The sequence below is a fragment of the Danio rerio genome, chromosome 10, assembly GCF_052040795.2.
Source record: "Danio rerio strain M-AB ecotype USA chromosome 10, GRCz13ab, whole genome shotgun sequence".
Lineage (NCBI taxonomy): Eukaryota > Metazoa > Chordata > Actinopteri > Cypriniformes > Danionidae > Danio > Danio rerio.
In genome coordinates this window covers 7,791,995-7,811,578 of record NC_141030.1, presented here as the reverse complement: position 1 = coordinate 7,811,578, position 19,584 = coordinate 7,791,995, and the positions used below count along the sequence as shown (strand labels likewise).

Below are 19,584 nucleotides of genomic sequence, written 5' to 3'. Positions count from 1 at the left end.
GAAATTATCTTTAGGATTCCTGCAAATTCCCTGAAGAGGGTTTAAACAGTTATGTGGCAACAGTTTGAGAATATAATCAGCTTCTAGTGGTAAATATGTATTAATTTTATTTTATATATTCACACATGATAAAAGCAGTTTGCAGAAACACTTTGATTGATATTCTCTCTTTGTGCGTGTCATCGGAGGGGGAAAGCCTCACCCATTAGTGATAATCTCCCGCTCATTGGCATAGGACTTTATTCTTGTTTAACAGTCTGCCACTATGCTGACACATAGGTATTTGTACCTCTGCCCTCTTTTAAAAGGAGCAAAATCTCACTTAAATTTAAAGCGACAGACACTAAAATGGCACAATTAGCATCAAAGCATAAACAGGGCAGTGTCAAATAGTTATAAAACATTATTTGTGGAGTATTTTGAGCTGAAACTTCACACTTTAGAGAGACTTATTATTAGAGACTTATTTAACATCTTGTAAAAAGGGGAGGAATGCAAGGTCCCTTTTAAGATATGATGATTTGAATAAGTATTTAAATGTTTAAATTCACATTTGACTTTTATTGGAATTATCAGCTTTTACTTTAACAGTCTACTTTAATCAGATTAACGAGAACATGCTAATGAGTGGTATATCGTTAAACCATTGATTAATCTTTCATTTGTTTTGTGTTGCAGGATGTCAAACATTCCTGCTTGTTTTCTTGGATCTGCTCAGACCAAAAACCTAAATGAGCAAGTGAAGAGGTGAGCGTGTGTTTGACGTACTTGTGTAGAAAAATGCACACTATAAAAGTGTAAATACTTCTGTGAACTAGCTGTTACACTGCATGCATTTCATTAACAAAAAACAGGCACTATGGTGTGTCTTAGGCTGCATTTCCACTGCAGATCTTGACGGTCAATTCCGATTTTGTAACTGTATCCCGATTTTTGCTGACCTGCTTACATCATCTTTTAAAAGTGATTCGTATCCGATCGACTGCATTTACACAGCACACGGCAAAGGCGCAATGACCAGGAAAAAAAGAGCAGCGCTGACAAACAGCTGATAATTAAAGAGTGCTTATTTCTCCATTCCTGTATGTAATCTGTTCGCAGCTTTTGACAAGCTGTTTTACTATAGTTTATGACAGAAAGGTTCTCATTTGTCCATCTTTTATTTGATATAAAGGCTTTTTTAAACCTGTAGACATCTTAATGTAATGTCCCTGGGGGGATTTATGCACGTGATGTATGCACTAGTTTTATATTAGTTTATAATAGTTATGTGGCGGACATTGCGCTCTCTCGCTCTCAATAACATGCTTAAATACATGTGCTATATGACAATATAAAAGCTGTTTAAGTCCTTAGTGTATGAGATTTAAGGTTTGAGACTTAGCTGAAGTCTGTTCTGTAATTAAATATCACACTTGACGTCATTCACTATGGTTTGTTTTATGACACGCGACTGGCATTGACAGGTGAAAATCTGATCTACCTGCTTACACTGCAGAACACAGATCTGGTTTATATCGAATAAATTTCCACATATGAACAAGGCCTGAATCTGATTTGAGTAAATCGGAATCCATGTCATTTGTTCCTGCTTACACGTACATGGACCCTATACGATCTGTGCCATATGGGAGAAAAAAAAAATCGGATTTGAGTCACTTGAACAGTGCAGCCAAAGTCCCTTTAAGGCAAGTCATTTCACTCACCTCAGTCTATAGCGATCCCTGATTGGCTTCTGTACTAGCAGGCGAGGCTTCTTTTGCCATATTGATTGTTACACTTTTCGCCAGTTAAAACTATACAAGTGACATGTCTTGTGTATTCTATAGTCTTTGGCAGTATCTTAGATAAAATGGTAAGATACAGTTTAGAGGGAACATTTCCTCCTAATTGGATTTATATTATCCTACAAGTTTATTAATCAATTAAAATGTGAGGAATCTTATATTGGAAAAAATGAAAACATTAGACCTGCAAGATACTGGAAAATATGCAATATGCAGTATAGTTACTTTATAATATTTCCCTTGAAAAAATACATTTTTATTAGCTATTTTTTATTGTTTATGAATGTAATGATATTTAAATAGACAGATAAAATATATTTTTCACTGATTCTAATTCAAACTAAAAAACTGTTTCAAGGTTTAAACGTTTGAGTGTTTAAACACTTTGATTTAAGACTGTGCGATTTGGGGGAAATTTCTAATTGCAATTTCATTTATTTATTTATTTTATTAGATGTTTTTGACATATTGTCATTGTGATTTGATTTATGATTTGATTTTGTTTTATTTTTTATTTGTCAGCTCAATAATATGCAAGCCGTGGCAACAGTTCTCCGACAGCTCTTAAAAATGACCTGTTTTTGTTCGGTGTCTGTGACTTTCTCATATTCTCATATTACAAATGCTGTTTTTCTTTGATGTTAATTTGTCTAATAATGCTTCTAATGCAATAGATGCCATAATCCCACTTGTCAGCACTTTCCTTTTTTTTGTTGGTGTAGTTCGGTTGCACAATTCTAATTGGGCAGAACGAATTCGATTTGTGCTACCTTGTCAGCTTACCCTACCTTCCATTCAAAAAGTAGGTAGCACATTTTGATGATGCAATATGCTACCCATCAAATTTCGCAACCAGTGTAAATTTTTATGTAGATTAGTGTAATATGAAGCTGTAATATCACCCTAATCCCTAACCCTAACCTCAGAACCATTCAAATACAGTATTTGTAGCATAATCTGACAAATAGGATAAAATGCCAGGACACCTGTTGTCACGCATTTGCTCTGGACAGGGGAAATTAAATAATACATATATATTTCATATTGCAGCCTCTTGTGATTAACTAATCGCAATGTTTCAAATTGTGATATGATTTCGATTAATTGCATAGCCCTACTTTATATGACTGAAAAACTCGACAGATATTCGGGCTCTGATTGGCTGTCGTCATTTTCCTTAGTCTCGAATCCTGTCATTAGTATTTAATGTAAATTCTTGGTTCACCTTTCGTCTGTTCCAGCCAACAGAAGAAAAGTAACCACTGGGGAGGTGGGGATAATATAAGTAATTGGTCTGATTTAGATAAACAACCAATGCATAAATAAATGGAATTTATTCCACATGTCTGCAATTCATACGATTATCGTGATAATGATTATTTTGCGATATGTTATGCAGCCTTAGAAAACTAGATACAATTTTAAAATTCTGTAAATAATTACTCACCCATCGTGTCAAACCCGGGACCTTTGTTCATGTTTGGAACACATATTAAAATATTTTATGTGAAAGCAATAAGCCTAATTTATTCAAAATGGTCTAGAAAGGTGTTAAAAACATTGCAAAACAGTCCACTTGTCTTCAGTGGTTCAATCCGAATATTATGAAGCCACGAGAATACTTTTGTGTGCACATAAATCAAAGTTAACGTCTTTATTCAACAGTTACTTCTCTTCAGTGTCTGTATAGATGAATTGCCATGTTTGTAAAAATTCAGGATGCACGCGCAGCGAGGTGGCAGAAAAAAACTGGAATACATATAAAATAAATTATATTGATTACATATTATATATATTATTTACATAATGCTTTTAGCATATTTTAACAGCTTGTCACCCAGTGATGAGCACAGTGATTCAGCAAAATTAACGTTAAAGTGAGCGGCGTTCATCTGACAGCTCCATTTGCGATAGCACCCTCCCAATGGATATTGGATAAGACGTAATGGCCAAGCATCCAGCCCGAAATATACAATCTCATTGAAGCTCCAAGTGATTAAACAAGAGAGAAGTTAAAGGCCTACAAGTCTTTGGATGCCAACAATTTTGTTCTGTGGTCATGTGCAGGAAATAATGTTCCATGATTACCAGATTCAAAACTAGAAAAAAAAAAAAAACAGCACTAGCATTACAAGGCCTGGGTAATCATCAACAAGCAAGACTACTGCATTCTGACAGCAAACTACACCTCTACGGCAGGGTATGTAAACTTACACATAGAGGTAAAGTTGTTTTTATATTCGCACATTCAGACTTTCTCCTTAATAATATCATTTTATAAAAGTATTATTTGTAAACTCTAAATAGCGAAATCATATTAGCAGCCAGTGACTATCAAAGTACAACATTGTTCACAGTCAAATAAACAGAGTTAATGTAGTTTTCAAGTCACACTTGCAGGTTATTTCAGACCGAATATTCAAAGTGCCGTGGTAAACAATTTAGGGAATGTGTCACAAGTTGTCACTGAATGAATGTGTGAATGTAAAACCAACTTTACCTTAATAACTTACACTTTCACTTTTAATTTTTAGCATTCAGTGTCCACGGTTTAATTAACCATACTTAACAGTTTTTGCTGAAATCATTACTGCAATCAAAAACGAGTAATGTGTATGATTCAGCATAGCGTGAACTTACCTGATGTAACATGAAAACTGCAGAGTCGAGCATTTTTATTTAGGCCGTCACTCATTCAGCTCCCTTTTAGCCAAAGACGTCTGCAGTTGGCATTAAAAGCAGTGTGGTGTACGGTAAAAGTTTTTTTTAAGGTTTTCTATCTTTGGACTTTCGAATTTGGCACCCTACTGCACAACACAACATGTTTACTATTGCCACTGGTCTCTTTTTGCAACCGGGAACCCGTGTGACGTATGTTGGTAATTCGTCTATGGGCTTTGCATTCACAAACACTGTGCACTGATGCACATGACTTCCTCTGTTTGAAACCAAGCATACGCGCATCTGAGGTAATATTTCAGTAGCGCCACTGTGGAGAAGAAACTGTTTAATAAAATTCAACTTTTTGTTTTTGTGCACATAAAAGTATTCTTGTAACTTGATAATAGAAAGCATAAAGTCTGTTTTGAGGATTTTTTTCGGTATTTTATTTTTCTGGACATTGAAGTAGTCGTTCAAAATAAATAAAATCAAACTATAAAATACAGCTCATGAAATTAAATTGATTTAGTTTTACTATCAAAAATGCAAAGCATAGAAAAAACCCATTGAAAATAAGGTACACATTGACTGCAGTATAATTAGCTTTGTTTCAGCTTTTCTCCCTTGCATTTGATTAGCAGCCACTCTTCTGTGCTTTCCTCATTAAGCTAATGTCTTTTCAGTTTTATTTATTAGTGAAAATGCAATGTGGTGCACCTACTAAAGTTTTACACTCTCAGTTCTTTGCGGTTCATTTTAAGATCTCTTGATTTTAAAACCAAATTTTCAGGGCAGTGGACTTTTTAGTAAAGATATAATTATTGTTTTCATTTGTGTTTCAAGGATGAATGATACTCTTATGGGTTTTTAGCAAACCAGTGGGTGAGATTTTCATTTATGAGTGAATAATTCGTTGAAGCTCATAAAGATGCTGTGGATTAAGGTCAAAGGAGATATTCACACCATTTTATAATTTTTGGCACAATTTTTTTTTAAACAGTATATTGTCCTTATACGTTCATGTTATCCATCAGCTGAAGTCCTGGGGTCCGTTCTTCGTACGTGGATTACTCAGTTAGCTGGATTTGGATATTGACGATTTGACATGATCCAGGATCATTTCGTTCTTCAAAGCTGATCTGAGAGTTGTTGTCATAGCAACAGTTCTGCTAGGTCAAACCTGATCGGGAGCAGGTTCAATTCATATAAACAGGATTGGATCGGCTCAGTTCAAGCAAAGATAATACAGAAAGTATGCTCCGAATTCTGATATTTTCTTACAGTAGTAGTTATATACACTTGGGAAAATGGTACATATTTTTTAACTATATATATAAAGTTATAGTTATTAATAAAATAAATAAAGTTATACATATTAATAAAACTTATGCAATCTGCACCCTCGAAATGAAAGTACAAAGACTGTCACCTGGTGGTGCAAAGAGAAAACTTATTTATATGAACTTTTTAGATCGCTTTAGTACAAATTGTGTATAATAGAAATGCACAATATGTCACTTTTTTTTTTAAAGCAATAATACATTTATGCAGTCATAAACATGCTTCACAAAAGTTGCAGCTTTACCAATATGAAAATGCTTTTGTAAACAACCAGTTATTCTTTACACCGATTAAAAAAACGGCTACCATAATAAAGAAAATATTTTCTAAATGTAGAACTAAATACATTGATTTGCATTGAAATACATGACGATACACTTGACACATGAAAGTGTAAAGCCTGCAGCTCATAACAAATGTGGAAGGTTATCGCGTCATATTTAACAAGCCGTTTACTGCTAATTTGATGTAATTTGGCTCACATGGATAATTGAATATTAATCAGAAGATGTCATTACGCTGCTGTGCCGTCAGCCAATCGCTGCATTGCTGATCATGATTTCGAGGATCGATAGGTCTGTCCTTTACAACACACGCAGCGATCTCAGATCAGTTTATCCAGACATTCTAATCTGATCCGCGAACTTGTTTTAAGAACCAAATTAGCGAGAGATCAGTTATCGAGATTAAAAGATCCAGGATGTGCCAAATCATCTTAGATCATTTAAGCGAGGTACGAAAAACGGACCCCTGATGCTTATAAAAACAGTTAAAATCAGAATTATTAGCCCTTCTAAATTATTAGCCCCCTTATATATTTTTTTTCCTTAATTTCTGTTTAATTCTGTTTTCTGGTTAATATTTTTTTTCGACACATTTCTAAACATAATAGTTTTAGTAACTCATTTCTAATAACTGATGACTTTTTTCTTTGCCATGATGACAGTACATAGTTTTTTACTAGACATTTTTCAAGCTACTAGTATTCAGCTTAAAGTCACATTTAAAGGCTTATTTGGGAAAGTTAGGGTAACTAGGCAAATCATTGTATAACAATTGTTTATTTTGTAGCCAATACAAAAACATATTGCTTAAGGGGGCTAATAATATTGACCTTAAAAAAAATCAAAACTACTTTTATTTTAGCTAAAACAAAACAAATACGGCTTTCTCCAGAAGAATAAATATTATAGGAAATACTGTGAAAATTTCTTTGCACTGTTATTTGCATCTTTTAGGAAAAAAAAAAAAGAAAGAAAAAAAATCCCAGGATGGTGAATAATTTTAACTTCGTCTGTATTTAGAAGGTTAGTGCTGGATTTAATAAGATTACTTTCATCCTCTAACATTTCTTTTTCCGTTCTTTTATGTTTAGGGGGGATTTCAGAGTGGTGTACATGACCCCTGAGTTCTGCTCGGGGAACATTCCTCTGCTAGTGCAGCTCGACAGGACTGTTGGTAAATAAAATGAAAACTGAATCTAAAAAGTGATGCTTCAAATAATTTTACAGTAAATGAGGAACTTCTTTACTGTGTGTTAAGTGTAAAAAAATAGTAAATTGTCAATACATTTTACGTGATACTATATCGCATATATCAGCGGGCGAAGGGTCATGGGACAGTGACATTAAAAACAAGTTACATTAAAAAACAACAACATGGAAATAAATAAAAAGCCATCAACCTTTTTTTCCCCTTGGATTGTGACCCCTAGGGAGATTACATTATATTAAAGACTTCAATATTGTCAGATGCAGCGGATTGATTTTATGGCACCATATTTAACTTAATATTAAGACATTAAAAATAAACACAAGCCACCACTGAACATGGAGGATGGTCTCTGAGTAGAGGTCACCACCTAAAAGAATGTTGGGGGTCGCAAGTCACTGACGTTTGTTATTTAGGGGGTCATGGGCTGAAAAGTTTGGGAACCCCTGGCATATGTGTAGCAGCGATATACTCTTTCTAATTCTTCATAATTATTAACATTCATTAATATAAGTTCATAATTCTTAATATTATTATTATTATCTAAAAAACATATTAGTTAATATTTAACCCTTGTGTATTGTTCAAGTTTACTACCCTTTAGTTATGTTGGTGACTGTTTTTGCCCCATTGACTTCCATTATAACAGCATCTGTTGCTTGTAAAGGTCTGAAAATGACTAATTGTACCTCTTCCCAACCGAAAAACAGTTTTAAAAAATGCATGATTATATGGTGTCATGGCTTTGCAATCAAATAATGTCATTATAATGGAAGTCAATGGGGCAAAAACTGCCAGAAACCTAACAAAAGGGTAGTACATTTGAAGAATACACAAGGGTTAAATATCAACTAATATGTTTTTTAGATATTAATATTAATATCAAGAATTATCATTTTTGTTTATGAATTGTGAATTATTATTATTATTATTATTATTATTATTATTGTTGTTAATTTTATTAGATGTAAGCGGTTTGCCTAATATGTGAATGTGGACTAAGGCACTGTCACAAAAAAATCTTAACTTAGACTTCAAGTTTTTAAACTAAATATGTTTTACAAAATTTTCCTATGGTATCTAATATCAACAATCAAGTTTTTTTTCTTTTAGCTCTGGTATTGTGATAACACTACTGTGTGTATTTTTAGGCTTGTCACTGATTGCGGTTGATGAGGCTCATTGCATTTCTCAGTGGGGTCATGATTTCAGAAGTGCGTATCGGGAGTTGGGCAAACTCAAGAAAAATCTCCCCACTGTAAGTCAGATTTAGTTTTGAAAAATACTAAATGATTGATGCTGCTCTTTTATACATGTTATTCCAAAGCCACTTTATTTTGGATCAGGTCCCTTTTTTGGCACTCACGGCTACCGCAAGTCCATCTATCCGTGACGACATCATTAAGAGTCTTCATCTGATCAATCCCATGATTACCTGTACTTCATTTGACCGGCCAAACCTTTACTTGGATGTCAATCGCAAGTCCGGGGACGTCATCCAAGACCTCAAACGATTTCTTGTTAAAAAGAAAGGGTAGGTCATTCTTCTCTGCATCATTCATTGTATATGTTTGTTCCAGCTTTTAACGTGTGAATTGTTTTAAGTTTGTCTTATGGAGTAGTTTTTAATTCACTTTAGACCTCATCAAACTTCCAACAAGGCTGCAAAACAAATGGTTTAAAACAATGGAAAAGAACCTTTAAATTAAGATAAAACAAGTTAAAAATCTATTTGAAGGATGATTTTATTTTTTATTTGAAAGAATTTTCTCAACTAATGCTGATTTTAAATACAAGCATTCTCAATATCTTGAATAATCTTGATATGAGGTGTTTATAAAAGTGTCATTTTTAGGTTTGATATGTTTGAAGTTTTATATAATTTTATATTTAAAAGTTTATATATTAATATGTAATTAAAATAATCATATTTAAAAAATAGGGCTTGGCTAAGATTAGTCGCATGCAAAATAATAGTTAGTTTTGACATAAGATATGTATGTTTATTATGTATATGCGATATATACACATACATAGAAACAGAACAGTTTTGTTACAGAAATATTTCAATTTATATTTAATTTGTAGGGGTGTTAAACTACACTGGTCTCACGGTTCAGTTCAATTGTGATTATTATGTCATCGATTCGGTTCAGTTCCATATATTGGTGCATTATGGTGCATTGACAATGATTTCCATACACAATTATATATTTTATGTTTATAACACAAAAAATTCCTGAATGAAATTTATTTATACAAGTGGTGGTCTGTTATCTGCATTAACGTGCTGTGTTAACCCGAGACTCTTATCGGACGATAAGATAATCTTTTCTCAAAGTTAGGTTGGGAGCTAGGTATTCTACGCAAGCTATGATGACTTTCACCTTAATATTTTTACGCGGATGTATACCTGGCCGAATTGCACTGTAGGGGGCGATAACGAGTGTTAGAACCTGTGTGTATTCCTACTGTGAAAAGACCACATCAAATGTGACGTGCTAACATAGGCCCCGTTTACACTAGTGCATTTAAGTTTTAAAACGGCGTTTTAGAATGAAAACGATCCGCGTCCACACTAGCTTTCACACAGCGTTTCTGAACAGCTCTCCGTAATCACCAAAACGCTGAAAACGCACATCACGTGACCACACACACACTCTCGGGCAAGCGCTGCAGCATTTCTACCCAGATGAGAGCTGTGCTGGTCGGACTGCTCATTAAGCGTCTCCCGCTGTATCTAATCCCACTAAATTTGTTAAATGTGATATTTAATTAATCTTGTTGTCTATATCTAAAGACATATTCCCCGACTTTGGTTTTTTAAATGTGATTAATCACGATTCATTTTTACCTAGCACTATTAAAATACATTTAATTAGTGAAAAATATGATTTTAACTTCTTGCCAAACTGATCAAAATGTGATACCATCACTCTACAAACAACAGCAAAATAGCTAAATCTGTTGGGGAATTTGCTTAGACATATCTCAGTTCAATCCTCTTAACTTAATCCTCTTAATCTTCTAACTCATATCAGAGTCCCTTATACACATTACCTTTTATAACATGTAATAAAGTGTTTAATCATTACTGTATTAATAAGTGTGAGTTTTGTTTTGTAGGGGTGGTTATGAGTTTGAGGGCTCGGCCATTGTGTACTGTCCATCAAAGAAAGAGGCAGAGCGTGTGACAACAGCACTATTCAAGCTGGACATCCCATGTGGAGTTTATCACGCCGGTCTGAGCATCAAACAGAGGAGAGAGACTCAGCACCAGTTCATGAGGGATGAGATTCAGGTGAAACTTAACTTTGATATTTGGTGAGAGAGAAATGTAGATGTTTGTGGTCATTTTTTACCTTTTGTAACTGACTGTCTTTAAAAAGGCTGTTTAGCTGCCATACCTTTTACACTTACATATGTAAATTATTTCTGTTATGTCTGCTGGTAGGACTTACATTGTCAAATATCAATCATTCACATATTTGTTTGTTTCAAAAGACTATTTCAGTGGTTCTCAAACTGTGGTACATGTACCACTAGTGGTACGCGGGCTTCCTTCTAGTGGTACGCGGATGAATCAAATGTGTCATATGTACATGCTACATAAATTTGAATAAATTATCAAAAATTATTTATATATGAATATGATGACATAAAGCCTACATTTATGTGGTCCAGGTGCTGATAAACATGAGTTTTTTTTTTTTTCTTTTTACTTTTTAAGAACAGTAACCTACCATTTTTAACTTTTAAAAGCACATTTTAATTGAAATGTTCTTAATATTAGGAAATAATATGCCTCATTTTTTAACTGTACAGAGCTTTAGCTGCCTTCCAGGACCTAATACACTACTGTATTTCAATACTACTCATTATGGTGGTACTTGCAAAGACAACTTTTTTCTGAGGTGGTACTTGATGAAAAACGTTTAAGAGCCACTGGATTATTTAATGAGCCATAAAAATTACTTTAAAAAGCCTTTATTATATTTATTTATTTATTATATGGTCTGATGATCCAGTCAGAGACAGAGAGAACCGCCCACCACTGCTTATCAACATTGTTGATGTAGTCAGAGTGAAGAGTATACGTGTGAGCCCAATGCAGGAGTGCGTTAAAGCAATGCAGTTAAACACCAGCATATTGCTCTGTTCTTAACCATGACACACATTCAGTATGAATCCACAGTGGCAAAAGCTGAACTATATTCAAACTTGACTGCTGCACGTGTGTGGGAACTGCTGACGGTGCCCATAGCAATGAAAAATGGCAAAGAGTTAACCAGATACAGTACAAGCCACATTTAGCGATTAAAAGTAACAAAACACAATTAAATACACATTTTGCAAGCTAGCGAAAACAAGGAGGCAGCCATTTTAATCGCACTTGCGAGGAAGGAAGGAATTAGAGGAAGAAATTGGCCAATGAACTTTTTACTGTAAAGTTCCTTTCAAGCTCTAACAAAGTCCCATACATCAATTGTTTTTTCCTTTAATGAACTGCTGACGAATTCACTGTTGTTAGCGTATAGATTGCTGAAGCACTTGTCAGAAAAATGACATGAACACAGGACAAGGCTGGGGCTATAATGCTATAATGTGGTATTTTTGCAAAATTAAACTTCAACCACTGACTCTTCACAGCCTCATTTTCCAATGACATGGTTCAACCAGGATCTGCTACATTGTTTGTTATCTGGGGCAGGTTCAATTATTCCAGGTCTTCATGCGCAACAAATGGGCAGGGCTTGAGTTCCGTATAAATTGAATTCCGGCTAAAGATTCATACCAACGATTCATTTAAACCAGTCCGAGTCGACTCTTTTATAGATTAATCAATAGCTTTAAACACAGCATACTTTAGAATTTAAACCTTAGCTAGATATTTCACTTCACTTAGTGTCTGTGTTACACACAGCATGGAAGGTCATTTTCAAAAACCCATTTTCAAAAAATCATAATTGGGACTTTTTAATAAAAGCTTATCAATAATAAAAAGCAAATAATCACAAGTCATTAAGACATATACAGCATGTTTCAAGTTCATCACATTTTCAAATAGTACACTGCCTGCTCAAAAACTGCTAAAATAATAATAGAGCGTTCACACCAGACGTGGCTTGCACGAATAGATGGGATTGTACAAACGGAATTAGACTCTTGAACATTGAGTTTACTTGCTTTATTTGTGCGTCAAATTCACTTCACAATAGACATCAAATGCAGTACCTACTGAGTAGTAGCCGATTTCAGACGCAGCTAGTATATTTTATTTTGAGAAACACTTTAAATATTTTGGAGTAGTAAACATGTCAGGCTAGATAATTAAAATGAATCATTGACTTTTGCAGTCTTCATTAGTTGCAAAAGCACTGATTTCTTTACAATTTAAAACTGCATCTTTGGATGTATTTTCTGCTGTAGATACTGTTGTCCTAAAAACCAAAAACAAAACATAAAAAAAAAACTTAACATATACCTTGGGAACAGTATAATGCTGTGGTCACACCAGACGCTAAAGAAGCGTCAAACGCGAGTAATTTACAATGTTAAGTATGCAAAGGCACAAATAAACAACCTGCAGCGCGATATGCACGAATGAGGCAGCGTGAATGAATCGATTGACCTGATTGGGTCAAGTTGGAAAATCTGAACTTCGGCGGACATTCAACCGATTGTTAACCGATCAGGAGCTTTCTCTTGTAGGTGCATGCTTATGACGTAGCGGCTGTTGTTAGTGTCCCGGGGGTAAATCCTCCAGCCAATATCGAACAACAGTTGATTAAACTGGGCTCGTCTCAGTCGGTAGCACTACTGAAAGCTTCCATCATCCAGGTTAATTTTCTGGACGAGATTATGAACTCACAGGGCTGGGTGCATCACTGAAAGGATCTAGTGGACTCAAACACGGCTCCAAATGGATCAACGCTGTTTTTCAGCCTTCATAAAGCACATAAACACAGCTACTCTCTCTATAAAATCCATGTTAACCATTTAGCAATGAAGCTACAGTCACTGGGTAGACAGAAGGTCCGCATGATGCGAATCCGCTTCGATTGCTCAGTAAATTTGATGCGCGAATAAAGCAGATTTGATGCACAAATGAAGCGAGTAAACTCAAAATGTTCATGCATCTATGTGCGAATAGCACGATTTATCCACGTGATCTGCGTCTGGTGTAAACACAGCATAACTGAAAATTTTGGCGGTGTTAAAACCTTAACTTTTCCAGACCGCGAAATACTTTGAAAACGGTTATCGTCCCATGCCTTTATCTAACCCACATACAGTGGATATCTTAGATTAATAAAAATAATGAAATCAATGCACTCTATGATCTCTTAAATTTGTATTCCACAGATGAACAAAGTTTTCAGTGGACTGCAAAGAGTGATGGTGGATAATTAGTAGCAGAATAACATTTTTTATGTGAATCAATCCTTTAAACTTTACATTTAAAACTTAAATTGTACTTAGTAGTAGCAGCACAATAGCAATTCCAGTTTGTTTATTTACTGTCTGGTGGCAATATTATGTGATGTTTGAGATTCATTTCAATAGTTCCAGTATGTTGTTTCTTCATAATAAACGTTTCTTCGTGGTTTTGTTGGCAGTGTGTGGTGGCCACAGTGGCGTTTGGGATGGGCATCAATAAATCTGACATCAGGAAGGTCATCCATTATGGGGCTCCCAAAGAAATGGAGTCCTACTATCAGGAGATTGGCAGGGCTGGTAGAGACGGGCTGCCCAGTGCCTGTCACGTCTTATGGATGCCCGGAGATATGGCGCTGAATAAGTATTAACTCATACTTATTAAACTTACCAGATTTATAGTTTTCATAAATTCACATTAAAATGTCTACTGTTTTTTTGTCCCAAAGATTCATTCTCAACCAATCCAAAAGTGAGCGCTTCAGGAGTTACAAAATAGACATGATGGCAAAAATGGAAAAGTATCTGAATTCAACCAAATGTAGAAGAAAGTAAGTGAATTTCATTGTGGACAATGTCATCAAACCAGTCCAGAATATAACTTAAATAAAAAACTATTGAGATGCATTGAAATAAATATTATATTTAGATTTTGGTTTTGCCTCATAGTAATTTGATTTAAAGGCACAATATTTGATTTTCACCAAATACGTACACATATCCACAACAAACTAAGGTGTAATTGATGACGCAGTGACTGAGTGTGGTATCCTGGGGGTTGTCGTCTCCATTACATCCTGTGGGACTCTTGCAGAAACCGTTTTCAAAGGCCCCGTTTTCACTGTCAGGTCTTGATGCCCAATTCCGATTTGTTGCCTATATCTGATTTGTTTGCCTGTCTGTTTACATGTTGTTTTAATTGTGACCCATATCCAATTCATGCGTTTACACTTGCCATACAATTTACAATGTCGCGCATGCATGAAGGCAGGTTCTAGCATCTGTGCCACACTAGCCACGATGGAAGAAATTGTCTTGTTTTTAGCTCTACGAAATATGCGAAGTATAGTATAAGCAGTGAATGGCTTAGTCCAGATTTACCCCCACGCAATTTATGTAATGGTATGGCCCTGATGTGTGTGTGTGTAGTTGAAGATGTAGCCTTTGCCTGTGTGCGCACTGGTGTTGGAGAGAATAAAGTTGTTCTATGTGTAGCCCGCAGTGCGTGTGTTAATAGCGACAAAAGCAAAAGTTACAACACAAAGTTCACCCAACTTTAAAATGATTTTGAGGTGGAGGAGGTGGGAAAGGGCCGTCATCGCAGCTTGCACTTATGGCTTATATGCTTCATGATGTCCCCCATCATTCAGAGAAATTTGTGGGTACGAGAGAGATCTCAGGTCTGGTGGGAGCAAATTGTGGCGACTGACCACTTTCCTCCTCTGTGTTTCCTCTGATGTTGTTTACTGCGTCGGCAACTCCACACACGCTCTTCTTTCTGTCATTAAAACGTAGAGAGGCACCACATTGTCGCAAGTATAATGATGTACAGATGCCTTAATAAATCCGATCTGCCTGTTTACATGAGTCGCATTGTCACATATCCGATCTATATCTGATTTATTTCCACATATGAAGGAGGCTTGAAACCGATCTCTGAATATCCGAATGCATGCGTTTTTTTTTTTCGTGTTTACACAAACAGATCAGATATTTGTCACGTATGAGCAAAAAAATCTGAATTGGGTCACATTTAACTGGCAGTATAAACGGGGCCTAAGATAAGCTAATGTATTCCAGACTTATTATCATTGTGGTATGAAATAAAGTAAAACTAAAAGTCATGGAAGTGGAATAAAACGCTGATGAGAGATGCAGCACGAAAAGCAGCAAAGCTTTTATTATGCCACACACCATTGCTTGGGTTTTTTCCAATAAGAAGCAGTGCTGTTTTATAATACTTAATACTTTAAGAGTTCTGTTATAGAGTTCTGCTGTTTTTTGCAGTTTAATAAAACATACAACATATTAAAGCATCTTTGGTACTACCCTTTTATATATATATATATATATATATATATATATATATATATATATATATATATATATATATATATATATGTATATATATATATATATATATATATAAATACATTATGGGACATTCTACTAGAAATGTACATTTTCACTTATAAAAAATGTGGCAGTGCCTGACTTAAGCTTGTCGTCTTCAAAAAGTCATTCAAAAACAAGTATAAAATCATACAATTCCCTGATAGAACGCATTATTGATCGCTGTCAGCTTCTTCTCCGTCTAATGATGTCACTTAAACGTCATAGCCTTAAACGTGTATTGCACACATTTTTATCTTAAATTTAATGCAAATGTGACAGGACTGACAGAGACATGGGGACAATTGTAAATATATTTGTATCATGTATTTGTAATATTTATTTGTATAATTTATTTATGTTTTTAATCAACTGATGTGAATGAATGATGTGAAATTTGCTATTTCTGAAGTTTTTGGTTTTTTTTGTCCAACAGTTTTTAGCATAACAAAACTATTAAAGCTGTAGGTTCTATTTTAGTATTGATATTCCCTTTGATCCAACTGTGTCAGTCCTGGGTATGGTGTCTGAGAGCATGGGGAAAAGAAGAAGTATTTATTTAATTCAAATACTGCTCTATGCAGCACTAAGATGTATTATGTCTAACTGGCTCAGATCAGACCCACATACGTATGAGCAATGGATCAAAAAAATTAGAGAAATTTATCAAATGGAAAGAATAACTTATTGCCTTAGACTCCAGATGAATATATTTGAAGCAAGATGAAACCCAATTCTAACAATTATTCATGACTAACCTTAGACATAAAACACAGATTTAATAAACAGCTACATTACATACACGATGAGTATATGAGACATCTACCAATTGCCCTCCCCCTTCTTTTTTTATTGATATATTTATTTTAATATATTTTTATATAAAACTTCAGCACAATATACATTGTTTTGATATAAAACTGTGCAGATGTCCCTTTTTTCCTTTCTCCCTAATATTTTAAGTATCCATCTGTATCCTAGCTGACTGTTTCTGATGTATCTCTGATTTTGTGTTGTGTTCTAATAAAAAAAAAGCTGTAGGTTCAATTGGACTAAGGACAAGGACAATGACAGTTTGTAAAGTGTTTTTAATGATGAACAAAAACGGACAACTAAATGAATTACATATTCCTTTACAGAACAACTCACAGAAATCAACCATCAGTCCATTTTAGACATTTTTGGGATGTAATAATTTTATTCACTGTATTTGTTTTTTTATTTCAGGGACAGATAATGTACGTTTCTGGTAGAATGTCCCATATATAAAAAAATGGAAACCGAGGGTGTGTGATGTCCTTAGCATGGACACAGTGCAAGTCAGTAGTTAAATTAGCTTATGTCTCTAAATTTGAACATTCTTTAAAACATTTGGGATTACATTAGGCAAGTAAATAAGTCAGCAAAATATATTACACTGTTTTAGCCTTTTTTTAATACAAAAATTATACTAGCCTTTTAATTATTGCATTTAGATTTTTTATATTTTGATTTACAATCATTTGATTTAATGTATTGCTTTAATTCATCAAACTCTGTTGAGACATGATTTCTTTTAATGCAAATTTGATTACATATCTGAACAAGATGAATTATGTCCTAGGTTGATTTTGTGTCATTTTGAAGACAAGCGTCTCAGGAAAGTGACGTCTGGAATTCTGGGAAGCAGTCAATGTTGCGATAACTGCCGGTCAGGGTGAGTAGATCTGTTCTCTCTGTGTTTTCTTATTGTTCTGATCTTCCTGAAGGTATGACTTATTTTTATTGTGGATTTAGTGTGAATGAAGAGGATCTAGAGGTGCTCCAGCAGGACTTTGGCTTGTGTGCATATCAGTTGATGAAGGCCATCAGTGTTATGGAGGAGAGGTTTGGCATCACAGCGCCCATCCTCTTCCTGCGTGGTTCAGTGAGTCAAACAAAACACAGTTAAACACCCAGTAACATACAAAATCAAACATGGAATGAGTTCAGTCCGCCTTGAACATTTCGATCACACGCCGAAAACATTTTGTTTCACTTGTGAAATTCACTTCTGTACAGTCGGCAGCTAGCTCTTTGCTTAGTTCTCACATGATCGCCTACTAACGCTAGACAAAGCTGCGCCTGGTTAATACCTGGTTGGGAGACCACATGGGAAACTAGGTTTTTGCAGGAAGACAAGTTAGGGGCTGACCACACTGAACGCGATTTTTCCGTTCTGAAAACGCGAGGCGCAACACACTGCCTTTTTGTGTTGACAAGAAAAAAATAAGTGCTGTGTGCTTTTTATGTTACTAGACAATAACCACTTTCACACATACAGACCTTTCCGGAAAATTACCAGCAATTTTCCGGAAAGGTTGTATGTGTGAACGGGCCCTTTTTGAAAATACCGGTAAATTCGTTCTGGCTATTGTCCGTAAAGAGAAGTTGTAACATTACGGGTAATTTACCGGAACACTGCGCTGTGTGCACGCAGAAGGAAGATGGCCAGAAAGAGCGCGTGCACATCTAGAACGTGCTGACGTAAGACGTCTGCTTTAGCCAATCAGAACAGTCAGATGCATTCACGTCTGCGCGGTTTACGAGAATAAAAGCCTTTAAATATTTTTCCAGACACATTTAGCTGCTATAAATCAGTCAGATAACGTTTATATGTTTATCTTAATGCCAACCGTGTAAATAATTATCGATAAGATGCTTATGATAAGCCGTTGTTTGTTAACCTTCAAGCTTTGCATGTGCCCGTGAAACAGCCGGTAGGCGACAGCACACACACATCATGTACATCTCGACATGCGAAAGTGTTTCTCAATAGGTTTTAACCGAAGTTGTTCACAATTCTGATCCATCCACAGAGTTTGTGATGTAGTCAAATGTTTACAAATACAAGCGCAGCCGCTTAGAGGTCATTTCTGGTTAATCATGTCAGAATTTACTGGTATATTGAAATGGATGTGTGAATGCTCTTTTCGGGAAAAATTCCCTAACGTCCTCGCCTGTGTGAACAGCACTTTTTTGAATTTACCGGTGAAGTCGTTCCAGAAATTTTCCATATATTTACCAGTATCACTGTGTGAAAGGGGCTAATGACTAAGTCAGCAGCCTATTGTACGTGACCATTGCTGTTGATGTTGTTATAAGTATGAAATAATATTGTAATATTTACAGTTTGTGAAGTCATACATCTCCAGATAACTCGAAACAGCAACCACTAATTTCTCCTCCATCTTTAAGCCTTATTTAATTAGAGAATGAAAAAGACAAGATTTCTTCTGCTAAGAGTTGACTTTTTTTAGGCACAGCTCGCAACAGCAAAGAGGTGAGCCACAGGAGGCGGTAAAAACCCAAATTGTGCAGGGCACATAAGCAGAGCACAAAACGCTCACGGCTGTTAGTAAACAATTGAAAAAGTCACCTCTCTACACAAAAAGGCACCTTGTGATCAAGGCCTTAGAGAGGCCAGCAGGGGGGCACTCATCCTATGGTCTGTGCAGGTCCTAATGCCCCAGTATAGTGAAGGGCACGCTTTACTGTCTGTAAGCGTTGTCTTTCGGATGAGCTGTTCAACCAAGATCCTGACTTTCTGTGGTCATTTGGAATCCATGGATGTCCTTTGAAAAAAGTAGGGGTGTGTCTCCTGTATCCTGGCTAAATTTACCCAGAGGCCTCTGTCCATCATGGACTCCTAACCATCCACATATTATAATTGGCTTCATCACATAGTCTCCTTTTCACCAATAAGCTGGAGTGTGGTGTGCAGTCCGATGCCAAA

At 35.5% G+C, this 19,584-nt stretch overlaps 1 protein-coding gene across 4 annotated transcripts in view; it reads left to right on the top strand.

Moving 5' to 3' along the window:
* wrn (WRN RecQ like helicase) overlaps positions 1–19,584 on the top strand; it is a 71,277-nt gene that overhangs the window by 24,160 nt on the left and 27,533 nt on the right. For all 4 annotated transcript variants that reach the window (XR_015500735.1, XM_087270057.1, XM_087270056.1 and 1 more), the window contains 9 exons: positions 679–747; positions 7,165–7,247; positions 8,432–8,538; positions 8,627–8,814; positions 10,407–10,581; positions 13,901–14,082; positions 14,168–14,269; positions 17,434–17,526; positions 17,607–17,736. Coding sequence is in view for 3 of the 4 variants with exons in the window: in XM_087270057.1 (XP_087126183.1) it covers positions 679–747; positions 7,165–7,247; positions 8,432–8,538; positions 8,627–8,814; positions 10,407–10,581; positions 13,901–14,082; positions 14,168–14,269; positions 17,434–17,526; positions 17,607–17,736 (1,129 nt within the window). In the remaining variant the exon portion in view is untranslated. The remainder of the gene's footprint in view (positions 1–678; positions 748–7,164; positions 7,248–8,431; positions 8,539–8,626; positions 8,815–10,406; positions 10,582–13,900; positions 14,083–14,167; positions 14,270–17,433; positions 17,527–17,606; positions 17,737–19,584) is intronic.